Genomic DNA, 22,357 nt, shown 5'->3' with positions numbered 1-22,357 from the left:
TTGCCTTTTTTATGTTGTGCAGTCTGTCGATGTTTTACCCGCTTTATAGTTACAGTTCAGATGTTCTTTTGATTTTCAGTTACTACGTTTTGCAGTTGATAGTTACATTGTTTGGTTGTCTTCTACAGTTACAAGTAAGTGTACAATCTCAGGTCTTTATAATGTTGTAAATTCACCAATTGTATGATCTGTACAATAATTACACCATCAACTAGTAATTTAGATTAATTGTAATGATTTTTGTAAGTTCTATGAAAGCAAGTTTTCTGTATAATTAATAATATACATTTCTGCCATTATCTGATAGTGGTAATAATAAATCTATTCCTTGTTTCAAACTATTGTACAGAAGAGCAACTTTTGTAATTGATGTAACTGTAGGCTTTTTTACAAATATGTCTTTCAATAACTACTTTTTTCATCATTATAAAAGGTAAACAAAAGTGCTGATCTGTCCCCTGGACACCACACACAAGAGTATGCAAAGCAGTGTGCCAGCAAACGCAAAAAATGTCAAGAAACGTTCTGTAAGCCTTCTGCAAAAGGAAGACGTTTATTCCTGAAGAAAGAGCGTGCTGTCAACCAGTCGGCTACAGAGTCACTGGAAGGCATGACATATCAGTCAGGTAAGTTTCTTCACTTACAGTTGGCCTGTTTTGTTTGTATCTGTATTGTACCTACATGTATATGATGCTTTCATTCAAACATACATGTAAACTTTTAAATCTTGAACCTCAGTGTAATGTTTGCAACAGTTTTATTCAAATTGGCTCATAGTTTTTGCTCTGTCTGTTATTTACAAAGTGATGACCTTGTTATGTTATAACTGAAAAAATCTTTTGGTCTAAGAATTTATCACACATTTATCATGTGTATCAGGCAGTACTGGGCACCCATGCTGTGTAATTGACATACATGTATATATGTATATACCTCAACCTCACTTTATATATATAAATTGTATGACTTGTTAACTTTCACCAATTTATATTTCTACAGAAGTTGGCCATGAAGATTGTACTGACATAGACAGAATCCCTGATCCTATACCGCGTGGAGTATTCAAGCCAGTCTGTTCAAGTGGCGAACCATCGTACATCACTGTGGACCTTGAAACTACAGACCTTAGTTAGTATTGTTATCTTTTCCCTTCGTAAATACAGTTGTCTACCTTTATAAACACAGACAAAGAAACAGCTCAAGAGTTATGATTTTGCATTGTTTGCCTATTCTATGCTTTGTGGCAATGGCTGTTTCTAATCAAATGATCTTTTTATGGGAGAGGATTTGTTCATGCATTGCTTCGACCAAAGGTTTTTTATGTCGCCTGCTATGGAGTAGCCGCGTTATATATAAGGATCACTTCTCCGTCCTCTGTCTGTCTGTCCGTCACGTTTTCTTGTCTGGTGCAGAGCTCGAAAACTGAAAGATACAAACTTATACTTCACACAATGATAGAACTCATTGAGGGGGTGTGCAGTGTCAAAGAACCATAACTCTACCTGTCCTAGTTTTTGAATTATCTCCCTTTGTCTGAATGTTCCCGGCAGGTGACACCTGTGATCACTGATCGCTCTTGTGTTTATTATGTCTCCCCCAGGAGACATATTGTTTTTGCCCTGTCCGTCCGTCCTTCCGTCCGTCCGTCACACTTCATTTCCGAGCAATAACTGGAGAACCATTTGACCTAGAACCTTCAAACTTTATAGGGTTGTAGGGCTGCTGGAGTAGACGACCCCTATTGTTTTTGGGGTCACTCTGTCAAAGGTCAAGGTCACAGGGGCCTGAACATTGAAAACCATTTCCGATCAATAACTAGAGAACCACTTGACCCAGAATGTTGAAACTTCATACGATGATTGGTCATGAAGAGTAGATGACCCCTATTGATTTTGGGGTCACTCCATCAAAGGTGACAGGGGCCTGAACATTGAAAACCATTTCCGGTCAGTAACTTGAGAACCACTTGACCCAGAATGATGAAACTTCATAGGATGATTGGTCATGCAGAGTAGAAGACCCCTAACGATTTTGGGGTCAGTCAATTAAAGGTCAAGGTCACAGTGGCCTGAACATTGATAACCAGTTCTGATCAATAACTTGAGAACCATTGACCCAGAATGTTGAAACTTCATAGGATGATTGAACATGCAGAGTAGATGACCCCTATTGATTTTGGGGTCAGTCAATTAAAGGTCAAGGTCACAGTGGCCTGTTCATGTAAAATCATTTTTTGGAAATAACTTGAGAACCACTTGACCTACAATGTTGAAACTTATTAGGATGATTGGACATGCAGAGTAGATGACCCCTATTTATTTTGAGGTCACTTCATCAAAGGTCAAGGTCACAGGAGCCTGAACAGTGACTTGAGAACCACTAGGCCAGGAGTGTTGAAATTTAGCGGGATGACTGGACATGCCAAGTAGATGATCCCTATTGCAGCCAACCATCAGTGTCTCTTTGACTTTCGCTCCTGAACCCTATTGACTTCTTGCCTATAGGACTTTGCATTGGGGGAGACATGGGCTTTTTTACAAAAGCATTTTCTAGTTTACACTTGTTATTTATTTCATTCATTTCACTTCTCATTTGCTGCTATTTTTTCAGTTCGAGGAGAGGTGTATCCTCATATAACACAGATAGCCGCCAAACATGTGAGCACAGAGAAGAGCTTCAGTTGCTATGTGTTACCCAAACTACCGATGAGTGCCTCTGCCGAACAAGTGACTAAAATTGTTGTGACAAATAGTAGTGATATGTTTGTAAATGGTGTTCCTGTTGAAACTAAAACTATTGAATCAGCACTCAGAGAATTGTTTAGCTGGCTGAAACAGTTCAGAAACGTGTTTCTAATTGCACATAATGGAAAACGTTTTGACTTTCCTATCATTATCAACGCCTGCTTAGCTACCGGAATGTTTAGTGAACTTTGTGCATGTGTGTTAGGATTGGTAGACACTCTTCCAGTATTTAAATCCGTATGTCCTAAAAGGGAGTCTTACAAACAGGAAGATCTGGCCCGTACATTGCTTTCCAAAGTGTATAACGCTCATAACGCTCTTGATGATGTCAAGTGTTTGTCAGAGCTGGTCAGTTACGCTGTGAAACATGATGAGAAGTGTGTAGTAGTGAAGAGTTTTCCTCCTAGAGATGTCAAACACAACATGGAATCCAACATAGAGAAAAAGAAAAACATGCCATCTCTTTCTGTTCTGGTAGCAAATGGTGTCATGAAGTCGTCCACTGCCGACAATGTGGCTAGCTCGGGGTTAAATTTCAAACATTTACATACAATCTTTCTACGTAAGGGAGAAGATGGACTGTACAATGTATTTACTATGAGAAACAGTGAAGGGCTGCCAAGAGTGACAAATTCTAAGAGGGTTTTGGAGGCTGTAATTCCAAAATTAGTGTCGTATTTTGAAGGCAAAAATTAGGTTTGTTCGTCAATTCAAGGTCAAACATGTACTATGTCTTGATTAATTTTATAAATAATTTGACACTAGTTCAAGTTATTTATCTTTCAAAGAAGTATTGAATCTTTTAGAAGAGTACTGTATTTATGAATAATGTATGGCAAGCAAAATAGATACTTATTTTTGTGAAAATAATCATGAAAGACATTTCGAGCATTCTTTTTCATGAAAAAATTGTTATCGTAATTTTAGGGGATACCTTTTTGCTTGGACTTATTTAAATAAAAATAGATGGTAAAAGTTTTTGATTTTCATATATCTTATTGCCTACACTTTGAGGAAAATTTTAATACCAAAATTACATTATTACATACCTTTGAATGTATAAATTTGAACTTTGAAACAAATAGTTGAAAAAAATTTCATCCCACAAGTCGTCAGTTTTAGCCCATATCGCTATATATTTTTTGCTTATATTTTATGAAAGCCTTGTTTACTATACATGGATTGTTGTTTTTTGTACAATATATATATAGAGGAATAGAATACCTGCTAGAAAGAGTGTTTTTTTCTTTTTGATGAAAAAAAAATATTATAATGCAAAACAGGTCTCTTGGTTCTGTTGGCGTCAAATGGCCGAAAAGGGGTAGTATCAAAAAACACCTGTAACTATTAAATGACGCGGTAAAATCTTTTAATATTTCACGTTTAGATGTACAATATGATACAGAATAACAATACAGTTTGCAATTCTAGGTTCTTGATATTGCCCATTACACAGGTCTTACCTTAAAATCAAAGAAAAGTTTCCATCAAATTTTCTTACTCGTATTGTGTACATGTAAATAACTTATTGACTGATTTCTTGTTTGGCTTAAATACAAGCAATGCGATTTAAGACGTTTAAATACCGTTTAGTTTGGCACCGGCATCTGTATTATCGAAAAGTTTCTGTAGTTCATTTAGCAAAACAATCATGTAATGTTTCATTAAAATTTAATTTTCATTAGATATTGTTTCCAATTCTTTTAATAAAAAAAATTTAAAAATAAAATGTCTCAATTTTAGAGATGCTTGTCAATCCTGCGTTGGCGTCTTGTATTTTTTTGGGTCATAGCAATTTTCCAATTGTATTTAGTAAAGTTATTAAATGTTTTGGCTTGTTTTTTCGGGCCCTTAAGGATGTTTCCCTTGTTGGTCTGTCTTCTGCAAATACATGCGTTTTAGGTTCATAAGAGTTGTTTTTCATATAAATATACAAGAGTATTTTAATTTATTAATCCTTTTTCTTATACAGAAGGCATGTTATGTTAGAGTTTTACCTGGCGGAAATAATATTTAATTACACTGTTCTGTGAATTTGGAACATCATGAGGGTAAGAATGTGGTGAGGTGCATCAAAAACCGTTTTAAGCTCCCAAGTGGTGGTTTTGCCACCACTGTTCTAAGGCGGTGCCCCACTGTGTTCCTTTATTTGTTCGTTTTGTCCTCGTATGTTGCTTTGTATGCGAGAGTGTGTGTTTGTAGTGTGCACGTCTGCGTGCTGTGTGTTTCATTTTGGGGAGGCTGCGTTTTTGGAACATGGCATTGCATGTTCGATATTTGTCCTTGTTTTTATCACCATTTGTTAGAGCCTTTAGATGGAAAAAATCTCTACCAAGTCAAAAATGATCAATCCTTTGATCAAGATTAGGATTTTGTTTCATTTTCCCGGCATTTATCGTTATGAATGATAACATTTAAAATTATTTTTAATAATAGCAATGCTAATAAAAATAATGGTTTCACGATTTCATGTCTAGACCAGAGTTTATAAACGTCATCAGATTTCAATTAATATTATAATTCCCTCAGGTTTTACTGATTTAGAGACATATTTTTTATCAAGTGAAAGGACTTTTGACATTTCAAGGCAATATCAATTAATATTGTCACACAATGTCTGCTTCCGGGTTTTATGTTTTACTGGACGCGACAATAGAGATTGGATTGCTAGGGCGTTTTCACATAATTGAATTAATATCTATTGTTTCAGACATTTCCTCTGGGATAGAAACGCCTACTTTTCCAATTATCTTTTTTTCCTTACATTCAGTCAAATAAACGTATCATTTATGCCCAAACCTTGAATATGAACAGAAAGCTTATTTTTTGCTATTTCTTGTTACGTCAATGATGATACATCAATATTCATAGATATAATGTTAAATGCACTTAATTTCAATTTAGCAAACAATTCAACGATTTTGAGTACAAGACATATTTCAAGGAATAGAATAGTATTTATACGGAAGCCTATACATGAGTAGAACTTAATTTACAATATTGGGTTTATTCTTATACTTTAATGTCATTAGATCTAAATTTATTAAGGATGAAATATATCTTGCCACCAAGCTAAACCATTATTTTAACTGGGGACCATACGCCACTTTTCATGGAATTACACACGTGTTCATCGAAGGTTCCATGTGCACCGCCGTATGAACTCGTCTGCGGATGTCTTTAAATTGTTTTTGTACTTGTAGCATGTTTAATGTTGAGTTCCGCTCAGCCCAGGGCTAGAGGGCGTGGACGGTAGCATACGTTTCCACTAGGGCTGTAACGAATACACTAAGGGGCGAATATGATACGTATCACGAATACAAGGTCACGAATAGGAATATTTATTCATGAATTCATATAAATTCAAGACTAAAATATCAATGAACATTATGTAACTTATGCCAACAATATATTACAGTCGGACTAGATTATAGTACTTACTGGGTACTCAAAGCTTGTAAAATAATACTGCTCAAAAGTAAAGAAAAATACACAAAAACCAGCGAGTCAACATGTAAGCTTTTAGTGCTTTGGCTTCAAATGACTAGAACTCTCAACTGTTCAGCAAAACAAATGACTAGAACTGGTAAAAACACACATGACTAGAACAGTTAACTAGGTAATACTACTAAGTAGCAAGTACTTAGTAGCATGTGGTGAAATATTTTTCTTGAGGAATACAAAAAAAAAACAAGGATGAATATCCAACTGGGAAAGCAACGTTCTAACAACGCAGCCTCTCCAAACGTAAACCCAGAACGCGGACGCGCACACGACCAACACACACACACATCACACATAAACACACAAATAAAGGAACACAGTGAGACACCGCCTTGGAACGGTCAGTGGCAAAACGAACCACTGGGGATCTTAAAAACAAGGAAGAATATCCAACAGGGAAAGCCACGTTCTAAAAACGCAGCCTCCCCAAACGCAAACCAAGCACGCGGACGCACACACAATCAACACACACACAAAGCAAACACACAAGGACAAAACAAACAAATAAAAGAACACAGTGGAGGATCGCCTTGGAACAGTCAGCGGCAAAACCACCACAGGGGAGCTTAAACCGGTCTATGGTGAACCTAGCCCCACTCTTAACCCCACCATGCTCCAGAGTCACAGGACAGTGTAAATAAAAGTTTTCCCCGCCAGGTGAAACCCTAACATACGCAAAGGCAACAGAAGGCATGTAATGTGAAACACAAAAATGCTTTTGTAATATATATACATGCAATCCCTAAGAACCCAAAACGCATGTACTCAATGCCTTTGCAGAAGATAGAGCAACAAGAGAAACACCCTTAAGGGCCCGACAAAACAGGCCAGAAGACAGAAATCAAAATAGCTCAGTCCTGGTGGGATTTAAGAATCACCCATCATAGAGTCCTCCACCACTTCCGTCAGACACGATCAAAGAGGAAAGCGTAGCGTCCAACTGTAAAAGGGCTGAAAACCAAACATGCGGTGTGTCTCAAAACAGTTGGGCCATAACCTCTTTTAATAAAACGTTTAATGACTTTACTAAATACAACTGGAAAATTGCCATGACCCAAAATCTTACGAAGTTTGTAAACCACATCCCCATAAAACGGGCTTTGATATATAGCAAAGAATTTACGTAATTTATAATAACGGTAGCCCTGTTGAAGAAGCTTATTTGTAATACATTGGTTACGTTCATTGAAATCCTCAACATGACTACACACTCTTGCAAACCGAATTTACTGAGAAATATATATCCTATAAGATTTAGCCTGGGGTACATCCCCATCCAAATGGGGGAAATTTACAATACTAAAATTAAAATCATCCCTCTTGTCATAAATTTTGGTATGTATAAAATTGTCGTAAAGAGAGAGATGTAAATCTAGAAATGAAGCAGAAGTATTCGAGTTTTACTTAACTGCAGCCCCCGGGGATAAATAGTAGCCACCAACTGAGCAAAAAACGGATAATCCATATTAAGTGTATCATCTAGATAGCGTGGTGTACTATTAAATGCAGTAATAATGTCTGCCTGTGTATCTGGAGAAAGGCCCAACATATAACCGGTTTATGGTGCACCTAACCTCACTCCTACCCCTACCATTGACAGTGTAAATAAAAGTTATCCCCGTCAGGGGAAAGCCTAACATACGCAAATGCAACAGAAGGCATGTAAGGTAAAACACAAAAATGCTCTTGTATTTATATATATATATATATATCTTTTTAAACAATAGAATTAAAGAATAGAAAGCCCCAAAATATATGTAGATAAGTATATATATATAATATAATATAGTATATATAAATTTAAATTTACATATATATTGGGAATATATATAGAGAGAGAGAATTTATACAAACTAAATCACCACCACAATATACCAGACCAATTACGGCAAACCGCCTAGCAGTACAAACGAGCGCACACATGCCACAGCAAGTCCACTGCCCCAATAAGATTAGTTTCGATGCTGCTTTATATACACGCCCGAATTGTACTACACATTCACATGCACTGGTTCAACATATGCATATATATATACTCAAGTGGAAAGCGTAGCGTCCAACTGCAAAAGGGCTTAATTAGACTGGTGCCCGTGTTTACTCTCTACGTTCCATAAACGACCGGTATGAGGTAATCTTTAAGGTGAAGGTCATCGGAAGTTGCAGGTACTTGCGACTGTAAACAAACATGGCGTCCGTAGAAACTATTGAGGCGCGTCTCAATGTCAAACTAAAAGCGCAGCAGTTAGAGGCTATTCGGCTGTCGGAGAAGCATGATGTTTTATGCGTACTTCCGACAGGCTTTGGTAAAACAAAGATAATAGAGGGCATAGCCCTGTCATCAGATGACAGATGTGTTATTGTCGTAGAAGCGCTGAATGGCATTATGCAGCAACAAAATAGCCAATTTCAGTCTTCTATTACTTTAACAGAGGAGTTTATTCGGAAAATGTCAACTGGAGATTCTGACACGATGGTATGCATACATAATTTGATTAGAGTCAGTGAATATCGTTTTATTTTACTGGTCGATATCCTCTTTCTTGGTAGACAAAATAAAATATCAAAACGTAAAATCGGTCTGGCCGAGGTCTCATTATTTAGACTAATTTGGCATTTAAACTTTTAGCATATAAAGCATCAGTAGCGATGAAAATTCCATCGGATATTGCTTCAACTATTTTGGTCTTTTGAGTGTTTGACACGAGTGTATGTGGATATTGCCCATATGAAAAAATATCCTGGTATTTCCTAAGATCTTATAAACTTGTTGGACTAACAATTTGATCTGTTTATGCAACTAACTGAAAGTACTTTACATATGCAGCTTGCTTATTTAACTATTTATATCTACCATTTATGTCAAACCCCTCACATGTATACATTTTATAACTGCCACTGTTACACAAAAAATCTATATCAGTTATGCTTGAAATTTTTTAGATAGATCTAACTTTTTACACTCAATAGCCATAAGTTTTGACATTTATCCTTTTTGAAACTGTTAAGAAAAATGTGATTGAATTCATTTGGGTTTATGGGCAGTTACTTGTAGAGAAATTTTAGGCTTTTGCTGGTACAGAATCCAGGAACACCTGTTGGCCTAACTTCTCACCATTACATTAATACTGACACACCATTACATAACTGGAATACAGTTTAAAAACGGTTTTAATCCCAAAATAAACAAATTATCTTGCTTTGCGTTTTTGAACACCTGGTTAAGGCATCGCCTACAGTGGCAGCCATTTGACTCAAAATTTTACATGCAAATTTTCATAAAAATGAAAGATGACTAAGTGGTAACTGTAAAGTCAATAAATTTGTCATAATTATGTTTTAAATATCTATGTGAACATATGCAAGTAGAAGGATGTGCATTTCACTACCTGTATTATGCCTTTATTCAATATTTTTTATGACAAAATTTTGCAATTTTATCTGCAGTCAAACTCAATATATATTCAATACATTTCAAAGATAATTACAGCCAATTGTAAAGCAGACCATGAAGAATAAAGTCTTCAGAAATTATTTTGAAATTTTACCTGATTACTGAATTATACACAAAAATCCCAACACCATCAATTTATCCAATTTGTGTTATCTGTTCACACATAATTTACATGTATATGAACAGGTGATATTATAGGATTATGTATAGGTTTACCTGGCTACCTGTGGTCAGTAATGCATGTACAAACAACATTTTAAATTAAATTTACATGGGGTTGTCTTTTTGTGTCTAATGCAATAACCAGGAACAATTTCAACAAAACTCCGTAGGAATTTGCAGTATACATATTGTACTATGAAATTAACTAAATTTTGTCTTTGTAATATTTTTTATATTGGAGTTCTACTGCACATAAAATTTCAATATTTTGGGGTAAATTTATTCAGTCTAAACGAGACTCAAATATTTTACAAGCGGCATATGTACTATAAATCATCATATGCTTCTTATGTTGATGATAATTTGACCAGCTGTTAAGGCTTTAGTGCAATTTTCAAGAGAAAAATACTCGGCCTGAAAATATGAACTGATACTGAGTTGTGACTGTGGCGATGCCTTAAAATGAATCATACCTAAGAAGCACTTTAGAAGTATCCATCCCTGTAGTACAATGAAAGTACAACCTCTTGTTCAGGGGAAACTCTGTCATAGAGGGTGATGTCAGTTCAAGTCTGACCAGGGATTAGCTGTTTCAGTGCTTTTTTCTTATGAAATAAAGCATAGAATATATTTTAATTGTTCTATTAATTTATGCTAGAAAGAGTAAATGTTTTTCTTTGATGTATGTGATTCTCCAAAAAAGAAAAAATCAACTGCCTAAACTCGAAAATTATTGTCAGTGTTCCCATAAACCTCCAAATGGGTCCCCCCACCCAGACTGATACATTGCACCCCCAGTGAGTTTTGTCTTGAAAGACAGTTGTTATATACATCTCTTAGTGGTGGGGAGGGGGGGGGGGGAATAAAATGCAAGAAAAACACAGTTTCCACTCCCAGCTTTTAATGCCATTGGGAACATATATTTCTGTTACTTTCAAAGTTTTTGACTTGAAAATTGAAAACAGTTATTTATTATCAAAGTCTACTCCAAAATAATCCTCATTATTCTTATTGAATTTTGACAGAGTTATGTCCCTTTTTAAATTGGATCTTTTTAACTTGCAAAGCTCTAATTTAAATTAAGAGTAAAGCACTGAGAAAAGTCGAGTGCGCTGTCTTTATGGACAGCTTTGTACTATTACAGGGATTTGACTTTATGTTTCAGAAAGATGTAGAGCGGCTGAAGGCTGGCAACTTTAAGTATATTTTGTCACATCCTGAACAGCTAATAAAGCCTGAAGTGAAGAGACTGCTGATGTCACACCCATTGGCAAATAGAGTATTACACATTTAAACTTGTCTCGTTAAACATTACAAATGCATGTAACAGAAACTCCTAATAAAAGATGTTGGAAATGTTGATATGTCATATGTTTCACCTATTTGACAATAGCTGTATGAAAATTAGATGATTGAATGATTTTTTTTATCCTCATTTTCATTTTTTATTTCTGTCAGCTTCAAAATACATTCAAACTCAATGTTGTTATCGTTATTGGTATTAAGTAAAAAACATACATTAAATGAGTACCTTGCTGGGACATGATGATGAGTTTCATTAAAGGGTACCCTGTTTAATTAATTATCTTCTGTTTGAGCAATAAAAATATGACTGTAAGTACTGATCCTTCCCTGTAGTACTGTAATTTTCCAAATAAAAGGATACTTTTAAGTCTTTCAATTTAGTGCTCAGTGAATGAATATTTCTGCATAAAGATGAATACATGTATTGTTAAATGTGTATTTTCATGTAGATAACAAACATGGTTGTGGATGAAGCCCACTGTATCCTGTCATGGGGTGCATCAGAATTCAGACCGGCATATAAAAAGCTTGGGATGCTGAGAGCTGTTGTGCCCAATGTAAAAGTTTTGGCGCTGACTGCAACAGCAACATTAAAAGGCCAAGAGGAAATAATTTCCAGTCTACATATGCATGACACAAAGGTTATTTCAGCGTCACCAGACAGGTTTGTATTTATACAATACTGACGAAAAAAACCTGTTGTTCTAGCAATAGCAGTATTTTGATTAATAAATTAAATCAAATTCTTTTTAGCTCGACTATACGAAGTATAAGGAGAGCTATCCTACTCGACCCGGCGTATGCGTCCTTTTTGCGTCCCCACCTGGTTAAGTTTTTTCTACACTTTTTCCATTTTCAACTTTTCTCTGTAATTACTAGATGGATTTGATTCAGACTTGAAATAGTTTATTCCTCATCATCACCCACATCATCTGACATAAAGGCCATAACTCTGGCACCAATATTTCATGATTTATCCCCCATTTTACTTAGATTTAAGGTTAAAGTTTTGATGCACTCTCACTCTATCTCTGTTATTTCCGAATGGATTTGATTCCAACTTAAAATAGTTTTTCAACATCCATCACCCACATCATATGACACAAGATGCAGAACTCTGGCACAAATTTTTCATGAATTATTCCCCCTTTTTACTTAGAATTTCAGGTTAAAGTTTTGATGCACTTTCACTCTGTCTCTGTTTTTACTGAATGGAAATTTTGATTTAGACTGCAAAAAGTTGTTCAACATCATCACCGTCACCATATGACACCATTGGTGCCATATAACTCTGGCACCAATTTTTCATTAATTATTCCCCCGTTTTTACTTAGAATTTCAGGTTAAACTTTTGATGCGCTTTGACTCTTTCTCTGTTATTACTGAATGGATCTGATTCAAACTTATAATAGTTGTTTAACATCATCACCCACATCATACTACACAAGGAGCATAAGTCTGGCACCAATTTTTCATGAACTATGCCCCTTTTACCTAGAACTAAAGGTTAATTTTGATGCAATTTTACTATATCTCAGTTATTATAAAACACATTTGATTTAAATTTGAAGTAGTTTTTCCACATCATCACCACACATATATGACACAAGATGCATAACTCTTGCACCAGCATTATGAATTATGCCCCCTTTATGCTTAGACTATACTTACATGTGTATAGTGTTTTGGTACACTTTATCTTTAGCACTCTTATTACTTAATATTTTTGACACAGACTCAGGCTATTGTGCAATATCTTAGTCCACCATTGGAGTTAATAAACACTCCAGTGACAGCTCCAGTTCCCTCAGTTGTCCCAGTTTCACTTATAATCCAGCATCGAAATAGTCGAGCGCACTGTCTCCTGGGACAGCTCTTGTTTCAGTTAGGAGCATTTATTCTCCATTAAAGTCATCATCTTTAGATGGGATTTCAGGATTTTTTCTAATTAAGAAATATTCAACCTAATATTTTTATGATGTGTTTTTATTACGATAATTCCTTCTCAGCTGTATTATTCCTATTTAGTGAGATTACTCCTGGAATTTCGATAAGATTTATGCAGCATATGTTATTTGTCTGTCAGATGTAATTATGTAGTTGTGCACACATCCAGAAATGCTTGATATAATTTATATGTAGTTGTGCACGCCTTCAGAAATGCTTGAATTTGATACTTCTTACAGATATTAGTCTGGAAGACCAGGCTTAGGTCTTTGAATGTTTTATACCCCCAAAAACAAAGTAAGAGGGGATATATAGGAGTGAAGTTGTCGATCAGCCTGTATGTCAGTCTGTTGGTTTTCATGGTTTCCGGACAATAACTAATGAAAGTATAGAAAGGTTGGCCATGACCCACACATGACCCCAATTGATTTTGAAGATAGAAGGTCAAAGGTCAAGGTCACTGTGACCAGGAACATTTGAACCGTTTTCAAGAATAACTTGAAAACTGTTGGGTCTTTGAACACTGGACTTGCTAGAGCAGATGACCCCTATTGATTTTGAGGTTCGACTTAGACTTTGATTTACTTTCATGACTGTATTGTATAATTATACCCCCAACAAACAAAGTTGGGAGTTGTGGTGTATATAGGAGTGAGCTTGTCAGTCTGTCAATCGGTGATTTTCATGGTTTCCGAACATTAACTCATGAAAGGCTCACAGTTACCCGAAACAGCTGAATGGTTTCTAGATGATAACTGGAGAAGGGTAGAATCATGAACACTAGTCATGACCAGCACATAGCCCCTACTGATTTTGATGTCAGTAGGTCATAGGTGAATTTCACAATGACACAGAATATTTAAAGGGTTTTTGGTAACTTCAGAATGCCTCGGCCTAGGTTCATAAAACTAAATAGGGATTTAAGTCATGACCAGCAGATGACCCCATTTGACTTCATGTTCAAAAGGTCAAGAAAGTTCTCTGACATTGGCTTAGTTCTGGAACAAAGCCATATTCAGGGGGTATAATTCAACACTCCTATTTGTCACACAAGTGTAAGTTCTAGTATCTTTAAAAATATGCTAAAAAGGTATTAATGGTTGTGTACCTTTACCTGAATAAAGTACATATGATCTGTAGGCAATACATTTCATAGGATATTTTACAATTGGGAACAAGTATTTTCATTATTTATTCATTTTGTCTACCTTGTTGACTTATTTTATGATTCAGTGTTATTGTTTCAATCCCGTAGAACAGGGAATGGCAACAGTTAACAATTTGGTAAAAAACATTATACTATTATTTGGTTCGAAGTTCCCATTTCACAGATTTTCTGATTCACTGCTCATATGTGTTTTTCTTTTGAACAGAACAAATGTATTCCTCGAAGTGAAAAAGAGACCCCCTTCAAGTGGCGGTGAATACAGTGCAGAGGAGTCTGTATTCTCCTGTGTAGATCCACTGTTCAAAAGTCTAACACAAGAGGAAACAAACTTTCCAAAAACAGTTATCTATACACAGCTTAAATGGTGTGGAATACTGCACAACCGTGCTAAATACAATTTTGGGACACAGTATGTTAAGCAGTACCATTCTCCACAATCACAGGCTGTAAGTGAATAATTCAGATTTATTTTTTTTTAATTTATCTAAGTGACTGATGTTATGTTTGCTTACAGTAAACAGTTCTTAAACCATCAGCAGACTCTTCATATATTAATGTGTTATTTATCTAGTTGTACATATGAAATAATGTCTGTAAATATCTGCAGATGAAAACAGCTATTGTGGAAGAGATGGCAGTTACTGATAAACAAGCAAGTTCCATACGAATCTTAGTTGCCACAGAAGCCTACGGAATGGGGATGGATGTTTCAGACATAAGGAATATTGTACATGTTGGACCCCCATCAACTCTGGAATGTAAGGACATTCAAATATATTTTGCCTTTTTATATAGCTATAAACATGTACTGTGAAATCAGTAGCTTTTGTGACTTTCTAAGTTTTACGGATATTGTGACTGCATTCTTCTACAAAGTTTACTCCAAAGCAACATAGACAGTTTACATTAATCTTCAAAGTTTTGTAATCCACAATTTCATATTAACACAAAATAAAAGTTGTGCCTACCAAAATAAATGATTTTACAGTATACATGATAATAAAATTGTTGGCTTGTCGGCTGTACAATATGACTTGATATTCACAGGCAGCCTGGAATAATATAATATCTTATTTTCTGTACATATCAGTTCATATTCTATGGCTCATTAGTCAATACTTGTATCTGGTACAGCTGAATAGATTTTCCAGCTGAATTATAACAATTAAGTGAATTACTTAGATATTTTATTTAATTTTACTTTTTCGAAGTATATAGGACTCAAACAATATCAAACAAAGTATATAGGACTCAAACAATATAAAACAACAATGATCACTGTCATTATGAAAGTGACATATATTTTTTAAACACTTTGCAATGGAAAGTAAAATTAGCCCCTTTAAAAATTGGACAATTTTGTTTTCATTCAAACAATACATCAAATATTACACTGAAAATCACAATATCTTTTTTATAAAAGAAAAAATTTTAATACAAGCTAAATTTAACAATTTTTAAAAACAATTGCCCATGAAAATCCCTTTTGTACAAAAAAATAACATGATAAACATTTTTTGTGAAATTCATAAAATAACTTTAACTGTAAAAACGGTTTTATAAAATTCAAAAAATTTCAATTTAAAATACATTATAAAATTAAAGAATAAAATTTTTTTCCCGGAAAACTTTATGTAAAAATCACGGGTTTGCAAGTAACTAAATCTTTTTTTAGCTCGCCCTTTTTCGAAAATATCTACCCTTTTAAAAACCCCCCGGGCCCGTGGGCGTCGGCTACCCCTTTGGGTTAATTTTTGCAGGGGCAAGTACTTACAGCTATCATTTAAAGGCATATAATTTTTGAAATTTAAATTTTATTTTTTTTTTCCGGGTAAATTTTCCCCAACCTCACTGGGCCCAATTTTCCAAAAACTCTAACATGTATTTTGAGCAAATTATGCCCCCTTTTGGACTTAGAAAATTCGGGTTAAATTTTTTCCCATGCAAGTTACTATCTCCAAAACTAAGTAGATATTGAATTGAAACTTCACATGTGCCTTCAGGGTTAAAAAACTGTTGATAGCAAAAAGCCCCCAAATAACTCTGACCTTCTTTTTTGGAAAAATTTATGCCCCCTTTTGGCTTAAAAAAATTCGGGTTAAAGTTTTGCTTTGAAATACTTTTACAGTTTATTACAAAAAAGGCCATATAGTTTTGAAATTTTTTTTTTTCTTTTTTTTTAATCAATTACCTCCCCTAACGGGGTCAACCCCCCCAAAAACCTGACATGAAATTTTGGGCCAAATTTTTCCCCCATTTGGGACTTAAAAAAAATTCGGGGTTAAAGTTTTGCGTGCAAGAACATCCCGCTATTACTAAAAGGCATATAGTTTTTAAAATTTAAATTTTTTTTTTTTTGGGGGCAATAAATTTACCTACCTCCTGGTCAAGCCCCCATAACCTGACTGTTTTTTTGGGAAAATTTAATCCCCCCTTTTTTGGACTTAAAAAATCCGGGTTTAAAAGTTTTACATGCAAGTAACTATCTCCAAAACTACTACAGATTTTAAAATTTAAAAAACTTCACATGTGCCCTTCGGGTTATAAAACTATTGATAGCCCCAAAGGCCCCAAATAACCCCTGACATGTATTTTGGGAAAATTTATCCCCCCTTTTGGGGACTTAGAAAATCCGGGTTTAAAGTTTTGCGTGCAATACATACAGCTTTTTCCCAAAAAGGCATATAGTTTTTTGAAACCTATTTATTTTTTTTTTTTTCTGGGTTTTAAATTTAAACCAAACCTCATTGGGTCAAGTTCCATAACTCTTAACAGTATTTTGAGTAAATAAATTCCCCCCTTTTGGACTTAAAAATTTCCCTGGTTAAATTTTTAAACATGCAATTTTACTACCCCCCAAAACTAATGCAGATATTAAATTTTAAACTTAACTTTTCTTCGGGTTATAAAACAGTTAAATAGCCCCAAAAGTCCCATAACTCTGAAAATTTTTTTGGTTTAAAATTTTTGTCCCTTTCTAACTTAAAACTCTTTTGATATTTCAAAAATTTTGGGGAAATAATTTCCGCTTTCTGTAAACAATTTTTTCGAAAGCGAGTTTGGCTGTTTTAAGGGACAGCTCTTTTTAAATAACAAATAATCTGGCATTAAAGGGGGTTTTATCGCAGTTTTTCCCACGGCCCCAGTTAAAGCGTAGGACTAAAACCTTTAGGTCCCAAAACATTTTAACTTCTGAACGAAACCTTTAATAAATAGATAATAAATCCAAGAAGGCTTTAACTGATTGCTTTCACCCCTGACATACTCATTGAATTTTTTAGTAATTATCGAATGGACTTTTTTTACCAAGAAAAAATGTATTGGAGGGCATAAGGCTTTTTTAAACGTCAAAAACTCTCTTACGGGCCCACTCTTCAATTATTGTTTATTGCAGAAATAAAGACCTTGTTTCCCCTTCTTTGTTTAACTTGAAATCAAATCGGGGCCAGTTAAATGTTCTAATTCTATATATGTATATGTAGTACTACATTTTCCGGAAATACAGAACTTTAAAAAAGTTTAAAGCTTATACACCTGTGAAATGAAATAAATAAATTCTAACATGGCTCAATTTGATTTCCATTTAAATGAATTAGATATTTTTAATTTAAAATCAAATACTTTTCGTGGGGTTTTTTTAAAGTATTCAATTAAATACAAAATTTTTTAAAAGGTATTTCAAAATTTTTTTGGACTTTGATAAAATTTTACATTTGTAGATTAACAAGGGGGTCGAAAGACAGCTAAACCCCCTGCCACTGCTAGGGTTAGTAAAAGGGGAAAACCCCCTTGATTTTTTACTGTGCCCTTTTGCCCTTTGAACGGGACAGGGTTTGACTCATAAATTCTGCACAAACGCCCCTTGTTTGGGGTTTGATCATTTAAACCCAAGTTTCATAAAAAACCTTTTCAAGGGTTTAGGAAAAATGGAGCGGACACGAAAGTTTTACGGAAAAAACGGAAGGAGGGAAAACAAAAAACATTCCAATAAAAAACCCCCCCCAAACTTTTGGCGGGGGATTAAAAAATTAAAATTACCCTGAAAAAAAAACACAAGTTTTTAAATTTTAAAAATTTTTCGCTGATAACTGATTGAAAAAATTTAAATTTTATTTTTGTCCTCGATAGTAACATGTCTCTTAAAAAGATGTTGCACCCTTTTTCAAAGTTTGGGCAGATGTGGAGGGGATGGAGCCAAAGGGAAAAGCTGCCTCTATTTTAAAGCTTTTAAACAAAGCAAAACACACTTAAAAAAGGGAAATAAAAAGAATTTTTGCCCCCCTCAAAGTTGTCGCAGGAGCTTTTTTGAATCATTTAAATTTTTAAAATTTGCGCACAGACCAAGACAAACACTACTGATTTGATAATTGCTCAAGACATGTAAAGTAAATTTGTTTTCCCACTGATTATAAAGGGAAAACAGATACAACAAATAAAAGTTAACCCATTTCCTAGGGATCAAATCCAAATTTTTGGGGGAAATGCCCCAAAATTTTTTTTAATTTCTGAAAATGGAATTTTTTAAAAAGTTTTTGGATCACAGAACTTCGAACAGGTCTGTCTAAGAGTTTTTTTTGAAAATATCTGAAAAAAAGTCCCAAAACTAGTTTTGAACCAAATTAAAACTTCATATCCTTTTTTTTAAACATCGGGTTCAAACCCATGAATATATATAAGATTTCCCATTCCGAAAAGGGCAGTAAAGGCATAAAAGTATTTTCCCATCATTTAAAACAGCTGAAACTAAAATTTTTGGCTAAATTTTCAAAAACCCCCGCAAAAATGCGAAAATAAAAAAAGCTCTGAATTTTACCTGTTTTCCAACATTTTAAAATTATTTTGTTTTCCCTAAACATACATGATGTAAGAGAAGTTCATTTTAAAATGCATCCTAATAAGTGGACTGACAATATTTTAAATTTCAGCTCAAAAATATCATATTTTTTACGGGCATTTTAACCCCATGACTAAAATTGATAAACTTTTTAAAACTTTTTTCCCCTAATTAAAATTTTTTGGGTGTACTAAAATAAATTTTAAAAATAATTTTAAAAATAGTTTTCTTTCATAAAAGAGCAATAACTTACAACAAAAAAATTATATTCCCTTAACTTTTTTGTAAAAAATTTTACTACTACTTTTTAACAATTTCACGTTTTTAAATTAAACCCTAAAGAATGAATGGATTTTTTTATCAAAAACTGGGTCATATAATGTACATTGTATGACATTTTTACTAATAAATTTAAAGTATCAAAATATTGAATAATTACATGGAAGTAAAATTTGAAAAAAGCATTAAAAAAAATTCAACCCCCCAAACATTAAAAAAATTTATAAAAATATCACAGTATATGCAAAAACGCCCACTACGATTACTCTTTGGGAACATTATATCCTGAACTTTAAATCGGGTTGCAAAAATTTTGACGCAAAGGGGATATTTATTTGTTTTGGGGTGAATATAGAAAAAAAAAATTTCTCACTGAGAACTAAAAAATATAAATTTTTTTTCATGAGCCATCCACGATAAAAATTTTAAAAATTTTTTCTCACTTTGAGGTAGAAAATTCTATTTTTCACAAAAAACAAATAAATTTTCTTTTATCTTATGCTTGATTAAATTTAGACATTTTAACCCAAAAAAAATTTGACACGCAGGGGAAAAATATGCTTAAACGAACATGACGTAAGACGTGTTGGGGAAGTTAAAAGATGCACACCCAAAATAAAATTCCATTTTTTTTAATTTCCCTTTCTCCATTCCCGCTTTGAAATTTTCATAAAATAAAAAAAATTAAATTTAAAAAATATGCTATAAAATAGCAATTTCGAATACAAATTTTCATCCTGCTATAAACAAATAATTTAAAAAAACTTTCACAATGTAAAAGTAGATCGGCAAAAGCAGTGAGGAAAATGGATTAAAGTCCCCAATGAAATTTAAAAAAACCCCAGTATTTTTATTTAGTTAGCATAAATAAAAATAAAAATCACATCAGTTATCCTTTAAACTTTGTTTTTATGTAATTATACGTGTTTTAAAAAACGCAGATATGTAAAAACTAAGTTTCCCAAAAAACCCGAGGAAATCAATAATCTTTTTTCACCATTAACTGGGGTTTTACAGTACCAAAATTCCCTTTAAAAAAACATTTTCTAAGGCCCAAAAAAAAATTTTTTGTTTCCGGGAACAAACTTAAAAAAAATTAGGGGAGGTAGGTCCCGGGAAAATTTTTTTTTTTTTTTTTGAATTTTTTTTTATTAAGGGACACTTTTCGAAATTTATTTTTTTTTCCAAAAAAAAAACACAAAACAAGGGATTAATTTTTTAAGACACTACTAAGTTATTTTTAAACATTACTTTCCCTTGTTTAAAAAACATAAAAAGTGCAGTTTTTCAATTTTTTTTTAAAAAGTTTAAAAAAACATTCTCCAAGGCCCAAAAAAAAAATTTTGGGTCGGGCCAAAAAATTTTTGGGGGGTTTTGGGCGGGGTCCCCCAAAAAAAAAAAAATTTTTTTTTCCCCCCAAATAACTTTGAAAACTAGTATAAAAAACAGAGGTTTATATTTCTGAATTTTTTAATTTAGACATGTTTTGAATGTTGGGCTCATTTTTGATAGCCCTTTTTTAAGATGGCTTTTTTATTCTTTCCCCAAAAATTTAATTTTTTTTACCTTTTTTCAGATTTAAAAAAAAAAAATCCAACCCGTCCCTGCACCGGGCTTTCATCAAGTTTGCTTTTTAACAATTATATTGAAAAAATTTCTTTCAAATAAATTCCGAATCAAACTGGGGTTTATGCAAGTAACATTTTTTTATTTTTCTTTTTTTAGCTCTTGGCAAATCAAAAAAAATTCAAATAATTTTGGCATAAAGGTCAAACTAAAACATTTTTTTTAAAATTATTTTGGGAAAAAAAAAAAAAATTTTTTTTTAAAAAAAAAGGGTGCCAAAAAAAAAATTGCCCCAAAAAATTTTGTCAAAAAAGGGCCCTAACTAATTCATAACTGGCGGGTTTTATCTGAAATCAAACTGACCTACACATTATGATAAAACCCGTGTACCAAATTTAAATTTAAACTATTCTCCTTAATGATTAATTGAAATGGAAAAAAAAATTACTTGCACAACTCACACAAAATCCCCACACAGCCAAGGGAAAATACTTTTTTGCCATTCTACTATTCTTTTAAAAGGGGCCCGGGCATAAAAAATCCCAAAACTCCTTTTATTTTTTGCCCAAAACAGACAAAAACTGTAAAATTTTTTAACCCTTTAAACCATTGCCTTAGATTAAAAAACCCTCAACTTTCTCTATCATTGATCTTTTAAAAAATTTTTAAACCTTTGAAAAACCTCCCCTCTTTAAAGCTGAAACCCTTATATGTCTAAAGCTTCAATCATTAACAATTCATCATCATCACTTCTTCTTTTTTTTGCCCCTTTGGTTTTTACAATTGTACCAAAATTTCATTATCCTTTTTTTGAATGCAATGAATTTAAAAACAAGCAGCATTTTTTTTAAAAGTTTTTAAACATTTTTTTTTGAAAACATATGTTTAAGTGAAGTTTTGGGTTCTTTTACTTTCCCTTCTTGAAAACCCAAACAGCTGGGACATTACTGTCTAAAATTTTCCCCTTTTGGGGTTTTAAAAAAAACAAAGGGTTGGAAAACCATGCATGCTTCTCTTTAAAACCCCTGACTGAAAATTTCTGAATAAACATTCTAAGGGTTTTCCCTAGGGGACTTACTTTATTGCTGGGACCCTTAAAATGAAACAAGTCATTTTTAAAAGTCCAGAAACGGTTTTCTATCGGGATTTTCAGCAAATTTTTGCATATACTTGAATACTCAGAAATCTCCCGGGAAAACATATAGTCTTTTACTTTATCCCGGCTGGAGATCTTGGGTGTAAAAGTGCTTTCCTTTCCCTATTGGTAAACTTAAATTTTTAAACCCCTCAGCAAAATTTTTAATTCCCAAAATCCCCGTGTGTTTCTTTGTTTTCTAAAAAAATTTTCAAAAACCAATTTAATTATGGAGAGAATTCCAAGTATTAAAATTATCTAA

The 22,357-nt window shown here is 33.6% G+C and overlaps 2 protein-coding genes across 3 annotated transcripts in view; both read left to right on the top strand.

The window, feature by feature from the left end:
• Nucleotides 1-151: 151 nt before the first annotated feature.
• On the top strand, nt 152-3,721 carry LOC123565093 (DNA polymerase III PolC-type-like). The gene is made up of 3 exons (XM_045359102.2): nt 152-626; nt 1,000-1,128; nt 2,611-3,721. Exons 1-3 carry the CDS (start codon nt 611-613, stop codon nt 3,438-3,440), a joined length of 975 nt encoding a protein of 324 aa, XP_045215037.2. The 5' UTR covers nt 152-610; the 3' UTR covers nt 3,441-3,721.
• Nucleotides 3,722-8,406: 4,685 nt separating this feature from the next.
• The window catches only part of LOC123534117 (uncharacterized), a 310,888-nt gene continuing 296,937 nt past the window's right edge, over nt 8,407-22,357 (top strand). Inside the window, exons 1-5 of one of the 2 annotated variants that reach the window (XM_053527981.1) lie at nt 8,407-8,721; nt 11,027-11,140; nt 11,616-11,830; nt 14,487-14,727; nt 14,889-15,427. In XM_053527981.1, coding sequence (XP_053383956.1) covers nt 8,434-8,721; nt 11,027-11,140; nt 11,616-11,830; nt 14,487-14,727; nt 14,889-15,095 — 1,065 coding nt within the window. In that variant the 5' untranslated portion in view covers nt 8,407-8,433 and the 3' untranslated portion in view covers nt 15,096-15,427. Of the gene's footprint in view, nt 8,722-11,026; nt 11,141-11,615; nt 11,831-14,486; nt 14,728-14,888; nt 15,428-22,357 lie in introns of those variants that run through there. The other variant, XR_008368006.1, reaches the window with a different exon arrangement.

Source organism: Mercenaria mercenaria, chromosome 17, assembly GCF_021730395.1.
Source record: "Mercenaria mercenaria strain notata chromosome 17, MADL_Memer_1, whole genome shotgun sequence".
Lineage (NCBI taxonomy): Eukaryota > Metazoa > Mollusca > Bivalvia > Venerida > Veneridae > Mercenaria > Mercenaria mercenaria.
This window is presented reverse-complemented; position numbering and strand designations above follow the sequence as displayed.